At 30.1% G+C, this 20,254-nt stretch overlaps 1 protein-coding gene across 3 annotated transcripts in view; it reads right to left on the reverse strand.

Annotated features, from left to right (window-relative positions):
* Positions 1 to 694: 694 nt before the first annotated feature.
* Liprin-gamma (liprin protein kazrin) overlaps positions 695 to 20,254 on the reverse strand; it is a 139,817-nt gene continuing 120,257 nt past the window's right edge. For 2 of the 3 annotated variants that reach the window (XM_088192668.1, XM_088192667.1), the window contains 3 exons: positions 19,340 to 19,484; positions 9,835 to 9,976; positions 695 to 1,734 (listed from right to left, as the gene is read on the reverse strand). In XM_088192668.1, the coding sequence (XP_088048794.1) occupies positions 1,243 to 1,734; positions 9,835 to 9,976; positions 19,340 to 19,484 (779 nt within the window). In that variant the 3' untranslated portion in view covers positions 695 to 1,242. Of the gene's footprint in view, positions 1,735 to 9,834; positions 9,977 to 18,656; positions 18,858 to 19,339; positions 19,485 to 20,254 lie in introns of those variants that run through there. The other variant, XM_088192669.1, reaches the window with a different exon arrangement.

Consider the following 20,254-nt stretch of genomic DNA (forward strand, 5'->3'; position numbering starts at 1 on the left):
CGTTGCATGGAAAGGACACTCGAACAGAATTAGCGCCCGGGCCCGTGGATATTTGTGCCAGAGCCGCACTCAAGAAGCCAAAGAGCCGCATGCGGCTCCGGAGCCGCACTTTGCCGACCCCTGAGTTAGGGGAACATGAAAGTCCATAAGACAAAGAAAGTACATATTATTGTTGTTTTGATAATGTGTACGTTAGTTTTTTTTATATTAAATTAAAATGAAAATCATATCAAATATATTATAAATTAATTTTTAAGAAATTAATTTTTTTATTTATTTATATAACAGCAATGTTTTATATCGAGTAATTAATAATTTATATTCATAATATGACTACATAACCTGCCGTCTATATATATAACTTTTTATAGTCTAGTATACTCTTAAATAATTATTCGGTGTAAAGTATTGTTGTTACTTAAAAATAATATATTTAATTTCTAAAAAATATGATTTTAATTTTAATTTAAGAATTTAATATGATATAGAAAAAGTAACGTATACTTTATCTAAACAAGAATATACACTTTCTTGATCATATGAACATTCATGTTACCCTAACTAATACTTATTTCTACATATTTTAATTCTAGAATTCATAAAAAAACAATTATAAAAGATGTATTCGTTGGATGAATTTGATTGTAAAAGCTATATTGAATACAATATTACTTATGTAATGAAAGAGTATGTATTTTTAAATAGTTTATTGTGTACATGAATATTTGTAAGTTACATAAAAAATGATATGATGCATCAGCTGATGATATTACTCTTTAAAAATTGCTTTATTATTCTTCAACGTGCAGATATGACGTAGATTGTACCATGGGATAAGTTTATTATGATATTTGATATAAAAAATGTCATGTATGTAGATAAATACACTCATATATAACAATATGTAACCTATATAATATGCATGTTACATTAATTAATTAGGTAATAAATATAAATAACAATTACAGAATGTAACATCAAACAACACAAAAAAATCACAGCACGACAAAAAACATTCACTATGATGGTAGACATCGGATAAATAAATACACAATTATTTATAAATATAAATATATCACTGATTATGAATGAGAAACATGTTACGTTAAAATTGACTAAAATACATCTTTGGTTTTGCGTTTCATGACCTAAGATTACATTTATATATATATAGAATATATTTAGAAACTTTTTGTGCTCTCTTTAACGATCATACAATGTACAATTAGACTTAGATTTGATTTATGTCGGTAAGATAGAAGCTGCTTCTATGTCTCCGATGCTTCTGACTCTCCTGTGACGCGTCTGCTTGTAAGAACTGTCGATTTCTTCGTGCACAGGGAGAGGAGAGCTCACTCGGTGAGAATTAACGCTTCTTTGCGAATACGTCCTGTGCGATACTCCGCCTAGCTCTGATATATCGAAGCATTGAGATCCGTTGCTGTATATGTTGCTGTTGATGCTTTGCTGAGACGATACTCTGAACGAGAGGTGTGATGGGTTATAGCTAGATGGAGAGTCATAGATCGATTGAGGAGACTCGTATGTAGAGTCGTCGTATTCTAACGATGAAGATGGGCGACCGATGCTCGGGTGGCCGATGCTGAGATGAGAGCGAGTGCGTGGTGGAGATGGCTTTCCCCATCTGCTCATGATGCTGGAACTTTCACTGGAACTGGAGGGTGAGGTTTTGTCTTGCTTTGGCTTCAGGCCAAGTGCACGTGTTATGGAGCCCTGGAATTTATAAAGAATTGTTAAAGATCAATAGATATATTGGATGATGTGCTTCGTATAGATTAGGTATAGGCGACTATTTTGAAAAGTAATCGTTAGAATCGTTGTAAATAAATAAATGTAAATAGTTGAACTAATATTATATCATAAGATGATAAATTAATAGTTAATACTGAAGGAAGCTGAAGAAAACTATGCTTTGATATATTTTTACTTAAATTTTATATTTTTATGTATTAATTATTCCTTTATACAGAAACCAAGCGTTCATCTATAAATATATAGGTAAATACACATACACCCAAAGTAATTTCAAATATAATTAGGGTTTAAAAAATAATTGGCCATTATTTTTTGAGCAAACTTTTATTTTGTATCCCATCAACGATGTATGAGCTTCGCACAAAACTTATGCCATAAGCTCTGAGAGTTCTGAGTTCATGTAAGTTTTCCCTGAATTTAAAACATTCAGATCGATATTCTTCCAGCGCTGAAACGCAAATATGTATATGAACGCCTACGGGCAGAAAAGAAAAGAAAATGGAAAAAGTTTTACGTCACGTCGAGTTTCCGTTGTGTTTTTTTTTACTTCTTTATCTTGTGTTATTAATTCAAAATTGATTCTTAAAAGCCTGAATAACAGCCAAGATTGTAAAAGTAGATAGATTTGATTTTTATATTTAAGTCATCTATATATACTGTAAAATAAAATGCATGAAACGAAAAACACTTCCTGGAGCTCATTAGATATTATTATGTAGAAGCATATGTAGTAATTGGAAAAAAATAATATCTGTATATTCTTAATACAGTTATACACCTTTTTTGATCTAAAAATTGTTTGTGTATACATATTAAAACCCTGAGCAAAACATAGCCACCTTAGCATTTCACTTTGTTACCCTGTTATAAATAAAATGCATTTATGCATGAAACGGAAAACACTTCTGTAAGCTCATTAGATATTATGAAGAGGCATACGTATTAATCGAAAAAGAAAAAACTATATATTTAATACAGTAATACACTCTTTTATTGATAAATATTGTTTTTGCATAGATACACTTTAGGACCCTGAGCAAAACATTGCCACCTTAAAATTTCCCTTTGTTACCCTGTTATAAATACTTATTAAAATGAGTTTGCCCAGTTGCATTCTAGATAAAGATCTCACCATTCTCCTGCTTGAATCTAATTTAAAAAAAAGTAGTAAGTATTAGAGTATGTAATTAAAATAAATAAAATATTATTGTTTATTTGTTTAAGCGTTTAATAATACATAAAAATAAATTACTTAAATGTAAATTAGCGATAATTAAGCGCAATGTATTTTTATTTTTCATATTCAACATATTCACGACACTTTTAAAAATGTTTGTAACATCATAAGCTACAATAATATTTTTAAGCAGTTTAAAAATATATTTGTAGTATTTGGAAGATCGGTTTTAGAGGTCAGCAAATCAAACTATGCGGTCAGAAAGAGATAGTGCCGATTCCGACCACGCGGTCATTCTTTACCCGCTCTTTATTTCTTGACCTTAAACGTCGTACATTCAACTTGGTCTTAAATGGCTATTATTTTAATATTATGTTTGAATGTATAAGTAGGGATGTCATTTCAGTTTTTTCCGGGGGGGGGGGGGATCAAAAATTGGCCAGTCAATTGTTTCTTAAATATTTTCATTTCATTAGGATTCATATTATTTCATTAAATGAGATTTTTCTACTCAAATTCAAGGGGGAGGGGGGGGGGCAAATGCGTCCCTCTGCCTCCATCAAAGACGTCCGTATGCACAAGTATATGGACTGACTTGAAATAATATTTTATTAAAAATAATAACGAACACGTGTTTGAATACATTGAATACGCAAGTGTCTTATTTTCGCTCCTGCTCTAAAGTTTTAAGGAGGATTTTTTTGGAATAGCTGATGTGAGTCTCTCGGGAGTTTTGCATGCGTGGAGCAAAAGGTACATGTACCCTTTTAAGACTCGAGTTTCCTCCCACTCCAAAACATTAATAATGTGCGACTCTCTTCAGCTTTGACTGAAAAATATTGGATCACTTTGTGAATTCGCGATCATATTTTTTGCGGACTCGCAAGTGCGATAATCGCATTCGTTTTGTCAAAACGTCCTAGGTGACAAATTGGATTTTCGAAAAAGGCGACAGCACACACTTTTGACGTTTATGTTTTTGCCGTCTCAAAAAAATTGACCTAAAGTAACGTTTCTTGATATAATAATTGACCTTTAACAAAAAACATATCCAGCACTTATAATATATCGATATAATAAAATCATGTTTTCCATAAGATCAAAATTAAAATATAGTGTAAGTCTGACTAAAACATTAAACGACAAAATAATAAATGGTACTGAAAATAGATTACAAATTCAAGAATCGTTCTTATCAGATTGGAAAAAATTGTAGAAATCTATAATTGTACTTTTATCTCAAAATATGCCATTGAATCTCTTGTATTCGAAATTGTAATACTCTTGCCTTAGAGAAGACCAATAACTCACATCGAAGGTCACAAAGCATCGCAAGTGCTTCTCCTCCTTAGTGTGCAATAAAAGTGCGTAAAGTTTAAATGTGTACTTTGGATTGAAGTGGTCGAAAATTTACATAGTTCATCATTTTTACTGCTTCATCCTTAACATTTTTTAAATTTGTAAAAAAATTGCCTATGTGTATCACCAGAGAGGGACTCCACCAGACACGACTGCAGCAGAGGGACCAACCTCCACTACACCGTCGCTCTCTCACCCACAAGGCCTTTGATGAGCTTCCATTGACATCATCCCTCCGCCAGCTTCTTCACCACCGCTCGGAGAAAACAATTTTGCTTATCATAGTAACTCGCAGTATGTAAATGTAACTAATAAATTACTACCAGTTTCCACCGGCGTCTTTATGGCTATGAAGTCACACCCCTTAGGGTTTGAAAACCTTAAACATATTTTCAAGCTGTTTCTTTGATATTTTAATTAGATTTATGTACAAATTTATCAGCGCGGCCATCTGTCTTGACAATCTTGCTAACTGTCAACAGACTAATGACAGTCGGCTGTCGCTTCGATCATGCGAAAAGATAGCGGAGTACCAGTGTTTCGCGAAACATAATTTGGAAGACCCTGCACTATTCCATTTTGCCGGTAATTTCTCGAGTTGTTTTTTTTTGTAATAGTTTAATGTCACATTGATTTATGTTTGTCATTGAAAAGTATAATGCTATATCAAAAAGGTAATGTGAATGGCCAAATTCAATTAGCATTTTCATCGCATACGGAGCTTGAGGCGTGAATCAAGTCGGAATATGAGACAAAAACGAAATCTCGACGGCATTCAGATTCGTCTCATTGGTTTTATTAGGAGTCCATTGTGGCGGCGCGACGAGTTGCTCTCGAAACTCGATAATAATACATTTGAATTTCAAATTGGCCTTTTGTTTGGCGCATCATAGCCACAATGAGATTTCTTAGTCGTTGCTTAAGTCTAAAATCGACTTCTGAATGGAGTGCAACCCAATTGAGCCACTCTTCATTTGGTATTCACTGAATACGGCTACGCCTTTCTGATTTCGAATTCTGCAGAAAATAATACATTTAAAAGGAATTGTGATTTTAGAATCATATTGCGAAAGATCAGCGCAAAAGGCATTGGAGATTATTTTTATGCGTTTTTATATTATTCGTTTTGATATTTTAAATTAGTCTTGGTACTCTTTTAAGATAGTGCAGCAATAAAATTAACGAAGTATTAATTATAATTATTAATTAATAAACCATACGATCAATTAAACAACATGTCACATGTTTGAAACCATAGAACAAGCAACTACCAATAAACAAATATTATTGACCGGGAAAAAATGGGTTAAGGCCAAATAGAAAATTCGTGCAAAGATCGCCAAACTATAGTTCGCGAGAGAATTTTGAGTTTTATCAAGTGTTTATTATTTAGTGAAACAGCATAGCTTCTAATTCTCAGGTATGAACGTATTAAGCGTAGCAGATAATCAGGGGATTTTGTATGGTTTATGAATCAAACCGTATTGTAAACTGTGTCGAAAGCTTTTTCTATATCCAACATTAAAAGACCCGCACCCTTTTTATATTAAAATTAGCGCATATGTGCTTCGTTAAACTAAGTCGATGTGTTATCGAGTGATTTTCATGTAAGCAAAATTGTTTGTTAATAATTTTATTTCTCAAATATTATTTTAGACGCGTAAGGATTATTTTTTCAGGTAAAACCAATCGGATTTGTCCTTAAGAATCCTTGTCGTTTTTTTATCGGGTGAATTTTAGCGGCTTTCCAAATGATTTCGTCTTAATATATAGCATGATTATTGAAGCTGCAAAATAACTTCTTTTGTACGACAATGATTACTGATAGACATTTGATAATAAGTTAAATTAATTGTTAATTATTTTTTTAATAAAACTGTAGAGTTAGTGCAAAGCTTTTATTTAAATTGACGCACTGACGCATTAAAAGCGCCATAATATAATTAATCATTTTTTCGGTACCGGATAGTGCGGACCGTACGTGACAATATACGGAAAAACTAAAACATTTCAATATATATTCGAAACTATGTATATGCAAGCGCTAGTAAAATAACACTTTGGGCTCCAAAACAGTTGACAGATCTCAAACTTGTTTAAATTATATAACGGCCGTTCCAAACCTGTAAAAATAACAGATTGCAACTTGTTTAAGCTCAGTACAAATACAAGCTAATCTAATTACACTTCTAGCTTATCATAATTGATCGTGGCAGCATTATGCTTGCACTACACTCTCTGGAAGTTGTCCGAACCGAAGTTATAACTGAAGTCGGCTGAGGTCGCCGACTTCCGAGTAGCGGCCACACTGCCACAAATTTCATATGCCGTCCGGACGGCGGCCGTGAATGACATCCGCTCGGCGGCTGCTGTCACGTACAGCTGGCATATATGCGCGCGATCGAAAAATGTGCCAAATAATCGCAATTTTTAAATTGTCATATTATTAAAATTACGCTACTGATAATTATAAAAGTTTGTATGGGCTCTCACCAATACAATACCAGTGAAAACTTTTCGGTCGTAAATATTCAATTTACGCAAAATCTTTGTCGGCTTTTGCAAAATGCCATAAGGCATAAAAATTATATTTCAGAATATGAGCACCACATCTGTGACTATCCTAGAATTTGTCGCCATCGATTCTAAATAAGAATTCGTTATGGTATGACATTTATATAAATCGTTCTAGGAAAGTACATAAGAATATTCGAAACGTTTTTTCAACAAAATCAAGTACCACTAATTATTTTTTAATTATTTAATTTTATATGAAAAAAATATAAAAACGATATCTGTTAGAAGAATATACTATCAAAAATATAATTAATCCCTTTTGGTGCCCTAAAATATTCAAAGATGTCAGTAAGAGTCTGTTGAAGCCCCCGATAACCATGTGGTATTATAACTTGACCACGTGACTACGATGCAGCGCCCGACATGCGTGTTGACCATAGGATGCCTACGCGCATACTGAAATTGAACCGAGTTACTCGTTCTATCTCAGTTTGCGAAAAACCATATCATTATCTCTCTCACTCTCGTCATTTAACATGCGAGAGAGCGAAACGGGAAGTATCTCACCGCTCGCGCTCGAAAGAGCAGCTCCGACTTCGGTCCGTTTGCCGATAATGTTTGAAAGCGCTCGACTGAATTACCCCCACTTTACCTCCCGTTCTCGGTAACCTCGGACAACTTCCGAAAGATTTTAGAGCGGGCAGAACCGAACTTGACCGAAGTAACCCATTATATTCTCCGTCCTTGGCCAAACTTGACCAACTTACAGAAAGTGTAGTGCAGGCATTATGGTTTTGTTTAACTTTGTTTCAAGATCATTGAATTCTGGTATACAAGTGGACGTCATATACACAGATTTTGTAAAAGCATTCGATAAAGTTACTTGTGAAAAAATGACTAATTTCGGGGTTTGTAATGATGTTACTAACCTATTCTCAAATTATTTGACAAATAAATATCAATTCGTCAAGTATAAAAACTATTTTTCAGAACGATATAAGATTCCCACTGGAGTGCCTCAAGGATCCAACTTGGGTTCATTGCTATTTCTCTTGGTCAATAATGACATAGAAGAAGCAATGCATCATTCAAATTTTTTATTAAAGGGTTTTTCAACCTGGCCAACCTTGGCAAACTTCCAGAGAGTGTAGTGCAGGCATTACACCTCTTTCAGGCTGGCCATGTGTATAAAATCAGATACACAGCGCACTTAAACTCTCCAATTTGAATACACGAGGGTTCGTAAGAAATCAAACCATTAGCAGCGATTGATTATCAACAGACGAGATCAAAAATGCAGTCGCTTCTCTCTTCACGTCAACTCTAGTCCAGCTCAATGTCCAGAATCTAGAGGTCAACCCGCTTTGCAGACGATTAGGTATACGTAAATATAATTATACAACTTGATGTTACCGCGAATATTTTTTTCACTACTAGAATTTGTAAATGCCGCAATAACTAATGACAAACCTTGTCAAAGGCCTTTTTAATATTATAATATACGACTTCTACTTGTATCTACACTATATACTTATTTAGAACATCAATAAACGATAAATACTTTCGATAGGCCATAAACAAATAATTTTAGAAAATTAAATTATCCCTGGGTGAAGCCGGGTAACACGGCTGGTCTTATAATAAGTTAAATGGAAAATTATTGTAATGGATTATTTAATTATTTACTTTTGACCGAAAGGTCTGAAAACGCAAAGGCAACATAGCGAGTTCTGATCCGGCACGCAACGTTGATGATCAAAAGCGATAATGTTGTTCAATCGACTTCCGCTTGGATTGCGTTGTTTCCGCTAATCGCGATTGAAACAACAAATTCGCGTTGTCATAACGCCATTTCGTAAGCCCCTCGGAAATATTCGGACTGTAGTTTGTTTTGCGGATTACAAACGCCACGGTGTGGCGGGGTGGTATTAATAAAATGGCGCAGAGCGCCATATTTGATTAAACTTAAGCCGAGTTTACATGGACGCGAGTTTGTTTTAGAGTTGCCAATTTAGACGAGAGCTTCATGTGCAAAGCTTGAAAGTTTGTTTTCTGAGGCGTGTATGTGTTGTGTTGTTTGAGAAATTCAATGATTCACAGGTGTGTTGTTTGCGTACGAGTTATAATAATACAATAACTACCCTAAAAAACTGTAAATGATTAAATGTAAAATTAATTACTCGAAATCAATTTATTCTTATAAATATACTACAGCAATAAAATGTTACAAGAGAGAGAGAGAGAGAGTTTCGCATGAAAAAGTAAAAGGGTGTCCGCAAGGGTGTATTCTTTCTCCATCACTTTTCAATTATATTTTTATAAATATAATATGTTCTCTGATGACTTTCATAAATAAAAGTTGCATGGTCTTCGTGTACCTTTGATTAGGGACTGTAATACCGATAGTACGGATACCACTAATACCAGTATTGCGGCAAAAATTGACCTTCGGTAATACCAGTATTATATATTTTTATTTTAATTCGTACATTTTATTTGTCAATGGCATAGAGCTACGTAAACAACGATGCCCATATTGCTCGAAAGCAGAAGCGGAGAATTAAATGATCAGTGTGAGGGATTAACCAAAATAAATTTATCGGCGCAGGATATCAAAGTAATCCAAGAGGACCGTAATTTCAGCGCAAATTTAAAAAAAATAATTCAACATGTTTGATATTTTATACGATATGCGTGACCTGTCAACATAAAAGTAGTACATTTGCTTTATCTCAGGCAGTTCCCAATAAATATGATCACGCCGCAAAGGCCTGTAGCCCCTCTTTTTATGATAAGGATGGCTGGTGAAATAAAAATAAAAGTAGATATTGCATACACTGTTTATTTTTATCTACATTCAGACATATATTTACCCAAATAGTCTTCAGCATTCAATATTATATTAGCAATAAGTCTCAATATTTATATTTAAATAAAAAAAGTATTTGCAAAATTTGCGCGAAATGTATGTTTTTTGTGTAGATGTCAATATGATTTTTTAATACCTTTATGTTTTTAGCTGCCATATCTGCCACCTCCAGTCCAGCCAACGACTTCCAATGAGTTCTTCCGGAAGTTCCTGACGATCCAGTGCCAAATCCTGACGTCGGACGCATCCTTCTAGCTGGCAGAGCTCCGAGAGCGTTCCTGGACATTGAGAACAATATTAAAACAAATATAGCACTGTAAAAAACAATCAAAACACTAAAATGATGACAAAGAGGCGTCATGAGTGCTTCATGCTGATGAGACACGCTGATAAAAAAAACACGTTTTAGCATTTTAATAACTCATTAGACACATAGATGTAATAAAATGGCGCTAGAGAAAGAGAAAGAGAGAGTGATCAGATTGAAAAGACAAACATGGCAATCAAAGGGTTAAAGCGTTTGTATGAAAAAAAAACACATAATGAGCTATATAACCCTTTGACCGCTCGTATTAATTGTAACACAGCATTCAATAAATTCAATAAAAAAAATATGAACACGACACAAAGAACTGTTAAACGAACACTCTATTTATATACAGGATGTATTATACTGTTGGCGTTGTTTTGATTTAAAAAATACTATTATTTTGTTAGTGTAACACAAAAAGTAAGGAGTTATTTATTTAAAAAAATAATAGTGCGTCACATCATCGATGATATTTTATATCAATAATTCATTGTTATCAAAAAATACTGTCTGTACTGTAAGATGAACAATTTTATTTCTAATGATTTTTCATGTAGTGGCTCAACAGCTATTGTAAATAATTTTATAAGTAGGACTTGAGTAGAGGGATTTTATAAAGCTTATGGATACAAAATAATAACATTGTATTAATCTAGAGATCGTTCTAATGGCTTTCAAATTATTTTTATATCAAATACATCCTGTATATGGTAGCATACGTTGCTTACACATACGAATGTGTATATGCATATTATTTTAATGTATGATCCTCGCTTCAAAACATACGATCGTTCATGGCGTCCATAAATCACTAGATTTTCGATATGCGAGCGAATGAAAAATGGTTACATAAACATATACATATATAAAAAAATGTATTTTTTATTTTTCACTATGGCGTATAAATAAATAAATAAAAATCGTGTACGCTTTGCGCAAAATATTCGTATATTAATCATGCGTTTTTCGATGGTAATACAAACAGAGATTTCATTTCAGTAGCAAATGAAAAACTATTACTCGACAATAAATGCCGAATGTAAATATTTTTTTCCAGCTAAATGTTGGCTCTTGACTATCTATTATATTATATAGTTCACATTCAGGTTTCAGTCAGCTGTATGTTTGTTATGTCAGACTTATTGATTTTCATGTTTGAATTTAAATAATGCTGTATGTAATATAAGTTATAATGTATGCACTACATCTATCTGTCAAGATATTTTATTAATTCTTAATGCATGAAAAAAATTGTCTTTTTTATTTTTTCTGTTTTTAATTATAAAATGCGCTTTGTACATAAAACATAAAACCATAACAAATATAAAAAAGAAGGGTTTGAAAAAATATATTTAATTATTATAATCATCTCAATGAGTTACAACTGGGTCAACACAATCAACAACTACTAAGTAAGAAGTAAGACATCAGACTCAAATCAAAATTGGTAAATTAGTGACATATATTATATTAATTAAAATCTATTATTTCTGCTTACAAGCAAATATGCATGATCTAGCATAAATTTATTTTAATTTTGCACCACATTTAGCGGCGAGATTAGGAAAATCTATGAAAACCTAATCTATAATAATCGATCGGAATCATCATTATATAAAAACTATAAGGAACACAGGTACGATAAAAAAATCAAAAATATTATTTCAGATATTATTTGGTGACTATAAAGGTAAAAAATAAAATATTTTTCTTGTCGAAGCACTGATAAACTGAATTTATATAACAATACTCAAATTAATGTACTACTACTGTCAGCAAAAAATATTTTCTTGCCCTTCTAGACTCTCTCTAAAAATTCAAAAGTAAATGATAAAGAAAACTATTCATGAAAAATGAAACATACAAATGATTATGTTTAAAAAAAAGTGTTAATAATAGTTTAATGAATTTATGGAAAATGTAGCGAGAAAAGCATACAATATATTGTTAAAGAAGTAAGATATGATTTAAGAAATTTATTGAAATATCTAAATATAAACACGTGTGATAATTAAATTGAGACACTATTAATAAATATGCAAAACTTTGATTGCTAATCTTTTCATAAAATATGATTCATTGAAAGCAATATATTTATTCATGATTATATAAAACTTACATAGAATCGTGGTATGAAATCGCCTTTGCCATAAATTTGAATAGTAACAAAATAAAATCATTTTATAGAATAATTTTACTTAGGGTGGATCTCTTGAATTGGTATTTTGATAATTTTAAGTGCTTAATTATTGACTAAAGTGAAGCAAAACAAATCGGTGTCATGGAAACTGTTTGTGAAAACAAAACAGATAATTGATTTTTAATATTTCAAAAAAATATGCTTTTACTTATTGCTTTACAACTTTTTAATTGACATCCAATTAATGAATAATAATGTAGTGTTAATTCTATCAGATCAATATGGGTTTGATGTTAAACATAAAACATTTGTAAGTGGCAAAAAACAAATATAAATTCCACAAACATTCACCATTAATATATAATATACATCAAATATACAGATGGTATTCTGTACGATTGTGAAAATGTACTATAATATCTTAGCATGATTAGAAAAATATTAAAAAATAATTTACATAAATATAAATATAATAAATAAATTTATTTGTTAGTGATAGATATCAACATCAATGATGATGTGGGGGCCGATTTTACTGGCTACTCTGGAACTATGCGGCACACTGGCAGTACACTGACGTAGCGATTGTGAGAAAAACTACTTGCTATGATAATGACGTAAAAATTATTTGTCTACTCTTATACTCTTTCTAAATACAACCTATTTGGGTTGTGATTCGTTAGTTCTATTCAAGATTAAACCAAAGAGAAATTATTTTTCCTTCATTTTGACATTCTAAGCGGGCATTAAGCAATCAATTCTATTTTTTGCCGTAAGTAAATTTATAATATAAATCACATTCTACTTCTAAAGGTAAGAATTAAAATCCTCAATAATAGTTATTTAATGTCACATATAAAACTCAATGTTCTTTTATTTTTTATTGTGTATGTGATGATCATTTAATTATCACTGAGATTTTCCTAGACTTTCTTAATCTCATACATATTGTGTTGAAAAATAAAATCGTTTGCTCGAACACAGTCATATATTTCATTATAAGGTATAAAATCAGTTTATAATTAATAAAATAGATTTTATTTTTAGTCTAGTGTCTCACTACTTACTAAGTAGTTATTGATTGTGTTAATCTCCGTTGTAATATATTTGGCTAACACCTCTCATGTTGCAATAAAATATTTACAATTAAAATTAAATTTGTAGAGCGGCTTCTGTTTGTGTTAAATACGCAGAAAAGAGTTTTACATTAAATTTAATTTACAGAAATAAAACTTTGTAAGCAGTAATTATATAGATAACCACTTTTAAAAATATTGATAATAAAAACAAAAAAAAAAAACAGTTGTTTAACAAGTAACTTTTCAATAATATATCCATATCTGCTGAACCTATCGCATACGATACAATAACATGAAAATATATTTTTTTGATAAAATATATCTTTTAATTGAATAAATTTAATTACAGCTAAATTATTTTTATTATTATTATTATTTTTGAAATTTGAAATAGTCGTTAATTAGCATCCAATTTAAACCCACGCCACGATCGATTAAAAATATTAACTTGGAACGCCAACGGTTCACGCGATAAAAAAATTTTAATAAATCTATAAACATTGTTATTATTTCTAAAACATACTTTAAGGCATGTATTAATAATACATTTTTTTTATTAATAAAGCATATCGTTCTGATATTATACGTCCAGAATATAGTAGGACTATTTTCCCTTCAATATTTAAGAATCCCTTCTGGTTCAGCTATGAATTATTGATGAAAATTCTTGATTCGCTAATATTATCGAATAGTGAAACTTCAAAAATATGATAAATAAAATAGACTATAAAACAAGAATCTTATGGCAATATTATTACAATAAATAGTGGAAATACGGAATAATAATATTAATAAAATAAAGTAGCGTATAGCTAGTATAATAATCAAATTAAAAAAAATGAACATAAAGAAAGCTGAAGCTATTGCTCTCAGATTTTACCTATGATTTTAGCAAAAAAGTGTGAAAAATTATAATTTGATTAATTTAAAAATCTTTTTTTAATATCACTCCCATTCAGATTCTCCAGCATCCGTTCCGGAACAATCCCGCAGGATTAATTCCGAATTTGTTCGTGCGACAATGCGTCCGACCCTACAAAGTTTGTTCTCGCCAATTTTAACCCTTTGCGGGCGCAATTTAATTTGCTTACCGTTCGACAGGTACCTCCAGGTAGGGTGAAATCTGGAGAGTGATTTATTTGAGGTCTGGCGTCGCATTTGCAAACACAGCTCAAAAACGAACAGCGCAGACTCGCAGCGTCGAAAAATCTTTACGGACCCCCGCAAATTAAGTTACGCACCGCTATTAATAATTCCGACGCTTTTAGACCCCACACAGGCACTATTTTCGGGCGTCTTGGGTTGTAATTTTAAACGGCGCTATAAAAATTTACGGCTGAGGGATGACGGCTGGTTTAGGGGTTCCCACCAACGATTGCGCCTAGTAGAAAAATATGACTTTTTCACTATATTTTTGGTCTCGGCATTTCAAAATATGTTTAGTCGTTCTCGTGATTTTATAAATTACGGTAATAATAAAGATGATATACATACAGATTTGTCAGGCTCCTATGTTTTTAAATAATGTATCAAATAGCACATACATGTGTATTACGTTTTTAAAGCTTATCGAAAAGTAACAGTTACAAAACCGATATTTATTTTTGTAACTGTTAAACTGTAAATAAGTTATCGAAGTTCATAAATAACTTATATATATAAATCAAATGTTAAGAATTTTGTGGATATAATAAATTAAGAGAAATAATATTATCTGTTTTTTTTTCTGGTTATTCTAAAATGCAATTAGATGCAATGTACATCATAAAGTATTCGTTTAAACGCTTAAGTATTTGTTAAACCGTAGTGTACTTGAATCGTAAACTTTTCACTCGAGTGTCTTATTCGTAAGCAAAATAACGATTTTATATATACAACCTAGTTTATGTTCTCGAATACATTTACGTATAAAAGCAAACCCGCGGTAGAAGTTTCTCCAGAGGAAACACTATTCGTAAGCACAAAGAGATTGAACATTTCTTTGGGGACGAGTGAGATGAAGAGGAAGTAAAGCGAATGAGTAATATATAGAAAAGTTTAATGTACTACAAGAGACGGAACAGAATAAAACGATAAAAAGTGCATTTTAAAAAACGAAAACCTCGGAGAGAACTTAAAAATGCAACGGAAAAATGAATAGCTCACTGAGCGTAAGATGTACAGTTTTAAAGACACTTTTAAATGCATTGTAACTTCTTTATTAAGAGTTTTGAGAATTAATATTTTCTTAGAACTTAGTAGTTGCTATTTGGTAAAAAAATAAAATAGTGTAGTTCTAGTGAAATTATTTTTATTGTATGTTAAAAGAAGAAAATAAAATCTTTATATTTATTTATTATAAATGCTTGATTGAAATGTGATGCTATGGGTTAAATATAATCAATAACTATTAATAAAGTAGTTAGACTTTTAATAAATTAACTATAAACTATCTTTGCAGATCAATATTTTTCAGGTTTCTCTAATGAGCCATGATTGCCATTATATGAACAAAAATGATGGGTAGGGTATCCAAATACCCGTCCAAATTAATTACCCGGTTCCGTTCCGGGTTTTTTTGTCAACTATTATATACTGACCCAGACTTAAAATTTACGAATGTTATTGTATATACTTAAATTTTGAATTTTATTTTGAATTATCTTGAATTTTAATCATAATTCATTTTCATTTTTCGATACCCCGCTTATCACTACCTACTCTGTATGCAACTGTGATTTTAACGGACTTCTTGGAAATACCGAATATCGTTGCCAAAAATCGATTTAACTAATCTTTAAATCGGTTTTGCAAAATATGAAAAAAGGACGGAGAATTTTGCTTCTTTAAAGTAGTGTGACAACAGCTGTTTAATTAAAAAAAATAAACATTATATTGAAATGTAAAGAATCGGGCACCCGTTAAAATTATCCGGTTCTCGGTTCTTTAAAACACACGGGTACCCGGTTTTTAAATCCCTAATTATGGGTAAAATTTAAAATATTTGAACACCATTGCATTTTTTTGTAGCTATCTATCACCAAACATTTTTGTATATGCCATGCTCATTGAGAAGCTGGATACGTTTTGACCGCGACGGGTAAGAAAAAGGGACGCGATCGCGAATCTCTAGGATACTTTTTCAAAAAGCCCTTAATTGAGTAGACGCTACGTCGGGAATGCAATAAATTGTATTCTAACGCTCTTAGAAAAAATACTATGACCCATACTTTATTATGCACGACAACGTTCGATTTTCTTTTTTATAATCATCTCAAAAATCATTCGTAAAATTAAGAAAATCGAAGAAAACTTAATCTGTGACGATAGATTAGAAATGCAATTTTATAATACTTATTAATTTTAATATTCCTGATAGGATAAAAATAAGATGCATATGAGATTCGAACCAGACCTTTTAGGTAGATATAGTTATATATAGATTTTGGTTCAGATTATAATATATATAAAATACTCTTTGATGATTAAATACGATGTTATTTTTAACTTGAGAATGTATATGTAAAACTAATGAAAAGTAAACAATTTTGTAGTGTAGATTAGTTATATATATATTAAAAATATATATTTTATTTTCAATAAATATTTTTAAAATATTTTTTAAGCTTACAATTAAGAGCTTTTTTAAAAGTAATATTTTTATCGTCACCATTTAAATGCGTTAAAAAACAACTAGGCACCATAGTCATAAAAAATGAAATTTAACATAATATTTTTGCGAAGAAAAAGTCTGATACAAACGTATAATTTAAAATATAAATTTGTTTTATCTAAATGTAAAAATGATTTTTTTTTGTGGTCTTAATCTATTTGTGAAATTTAAAAATAGCTGTTTTTTAAAAATACAACAATATTTTTAGGTGGTTTATGAATATCCAGGATTAGTTCAATTATATGATGAATCCAAATATGTATGGGGAAAAAATATTTTGTGGACAGTACATTAGGTATTTAATCATAAAGATGTGTCACATTTATATCAAACACGTAACAAAAATGATAATGAAGAATGATGATGTCCTTTTCATGCATCTAATGACAGCTTAACGATAGTATGAATGACATTATTCACATATGTAAATCTATATTAATAATATATAATATAAAACACCTAGAGAGAAAATTATTAATAAAATAAATAAATAAAATAACATCGATCAGGCAACTTTTCATCCAAAAAGCCGTTCTTGTGTGCGTGAACTTTTTAATGTGCTAAAAAATATTAAACATTTATATTAAATAAATAAATATAATAATAATAATAAATTCTATACATATAAATATTGTTAAATAATTTACCTATTGTATATATAGCAATCAGCAACTATTTTTTAATGTTAGTTTGTTGAATAAAAAAATGGGTAATATATTGGCTTTTGTAACAAAGATCAATTTTATTAATTTCCAGTGACGAATTTAGTACATTCTAAAACATTTTTTCTCTCGAAGAATGTTCATACATAAAATTAATTCTTGGACAAAATTTTATGAAACAAACCAAGCACATTTATTAATTTATACATATACATATATACATTTAATGATTTTACGATTATGTTACATAATTCTTAAACAGTAAATTATATATCAGCGATTCAGTACTATAAGTTTTATTTAATGCTAATATTGATAATTATTTTTATTTATTTATAAAAAAATAAAACAAAAAAAAAAACAGTATTGGCAATTAATAATAGTTAAATAGTAAGATGGCCGATACACTCTTAATATTTTTTATTGTCATTAATGCATAACAAGGAATTTATCTTTAAAAATATATTCGTTTTTGAAAAATAATTGTCGGTATGTTATTTTATTTTTATTTAAAAAATTGAATTATTTCGTATATTATTATAATATCTAGCAATTATTATTTTAATTTGCTCATTTATAAACATGAACACACAATTTTGAAAATAAGCTCATTAGCAACGAAAAACTATGAATTACATTCTGGTCCAGAAAAAATGCTGCGATAATTATTTATTTTAAATCAATTGGCATTCAACTATAGATATGTATCAGGATGATTTTTATACATTAAGATTAATTATATCACAAAAATATAATCTCAACAAATTAACATCAAGACGAGAAAGCGTATATAGTATATATATATTTTATAACATTATTTTTATTGTTCTATTACAGTGCCGATCGATGTTCCGCGAACCACAGTTTAAGAATCACACTATATCACTATTTTGATTTTCTGGCGATTAACATTAATTTGACACACGCGTTTGAGTTATATTTAAACATTAAAAATACACATTTATGTATTTAATATAAAATATATAATAATAAATAAATAATAATTGATATTATAATCTATGATATATTGATTGAATAAATTAAATATTATTGTAGTTTAATTGGTACTGTACGAATTTTTTTAGTTGAAATCGCGAGTATTGAAAAATAATTTATTAAAATTAACGCTGATGGAAAAAATATCTCGTGATTTCATCTATAGCGCGATCTATAATATATTACGAACTTAATGAAAATAATATTTATAAATTATTAATAATTTAATATTATTTATAATTTATCGATGTTTTGAAGCCATAAGCGACGCTCTCGCAGCTTCTGCCTGAATCTCTTCCATCTGACAGAATATTACATATCTGTGGAACGTGGAAATTGCCACATGATGTATATAAATAATAATATTAATAATAAGGATATATTCCAAATATTTTCGTTTTGATTGAACTTCCGTGGTTATCAAATGCACACTCTATAAATAAATAAGTCACGAAGCTCATGAAGATGGCTACAATATTGATGACGAAACGTAGAAGATGTGTGTATTCAATCAATTTTATAATAACTGATTTTTTACTGTACCGCTGAAGTTCAATTAAAACAAACATTATATGTACATAATTTATAGTTTAACCAAAAGCTAAAACTATGCTGATAAAGCATCAATATAAAATAAACAAAGACGTGTAGTACAAAGCATATTTTTATAAAACTAACTTGATGTATACAACAAGTGTCGGCTTGATTATTGTAGATAATATAGTATGTTTAATTATGTTTGTATACTTAAGCTTATAAGCGTAACTAAAGTTTATTTTGATTAAAAATGAGTAGTAAATACCTTGCTGGAAGAACGAGAGCGTCAAGTTGCTGGGAGAGATGTCTTCTGATGATGGCTCTGGCTGGTGGTACACCCAAAGCAGTCGCCATAGTATCTCCTGTGAAACTAGGTTCTAGAACCACTAATCCTCCATGAACTCCACTATCTGAATATCGAAGAAAACATATTAGGATACGCTCATATACTACTAATGGTGTTTGAAAAGTTATTTGAATCTAAAATTTGCTTTAGGTTACAGCTAAAAATTCCTTTCAATACCAGTTACTTATATTTTTCTTGAGAAATAAATAGTTGTTCTTCGTTGATAGGATAATAGTATTTTAATCAAAAAAAAATAAGAGTTTGTATGAGTTCAAAACATGCAATAAAAGAACATAAACTATTGCAAATATTTGTGGTGGGTATTGTTCAGGAGCATATTAAGGGATAAAGGTCGTTGGCATATTTCTTAAGATTATAATAAACAACTTTTTTAATAAGAGGTAAGAAAATTTGAAAATTTGTTAAATAGAAAAAAGATAACAATATGATAATATTTTTTTTAAAAACCGTTTTATAAATATATTTTTAAGATTCAAAAACCAGCTCAAGATGTTGACATTCATAAAGTTTTAATTTAATTGAAATATAATAATAAATTATACAAATTCGCTATTTTTAAGTCGGATTATCATCTTTTAAAATTAGAGCATTTGCTTTGAAATATTATTTTACATCAATTACTGTAGTTTAACATTAAGGTAAAAAATACTTAATATTTAGAGAAATGTACACATAATATAATACTTTTTAAATTTTCTAGTTCTCAGAAACTAATATTTTAGATAGCTCCATGAATACAAGAATTACTTAAATATTTACAGAATATATAAAGTATTCCAGTAAAGAGTATTAATGAAATGCATTAAAAATAGC

This window comes from Plectrocnemia conspersa, unplaced genomic scaffold (assembly GCF_051122295.1).
Source record: "Plectrocnemia conspersa isolate PC_06_02 unplaced genomic scaffold, ASM5112229v1 ptg000009l, whole genome shotgun sequence".
NCBI lineage: Eukaryota > Metazoa > Arthropoda > Insecta > Trichoptera > Polycentropodidae > Plectrocnemia > Plectrocnemia conspersa.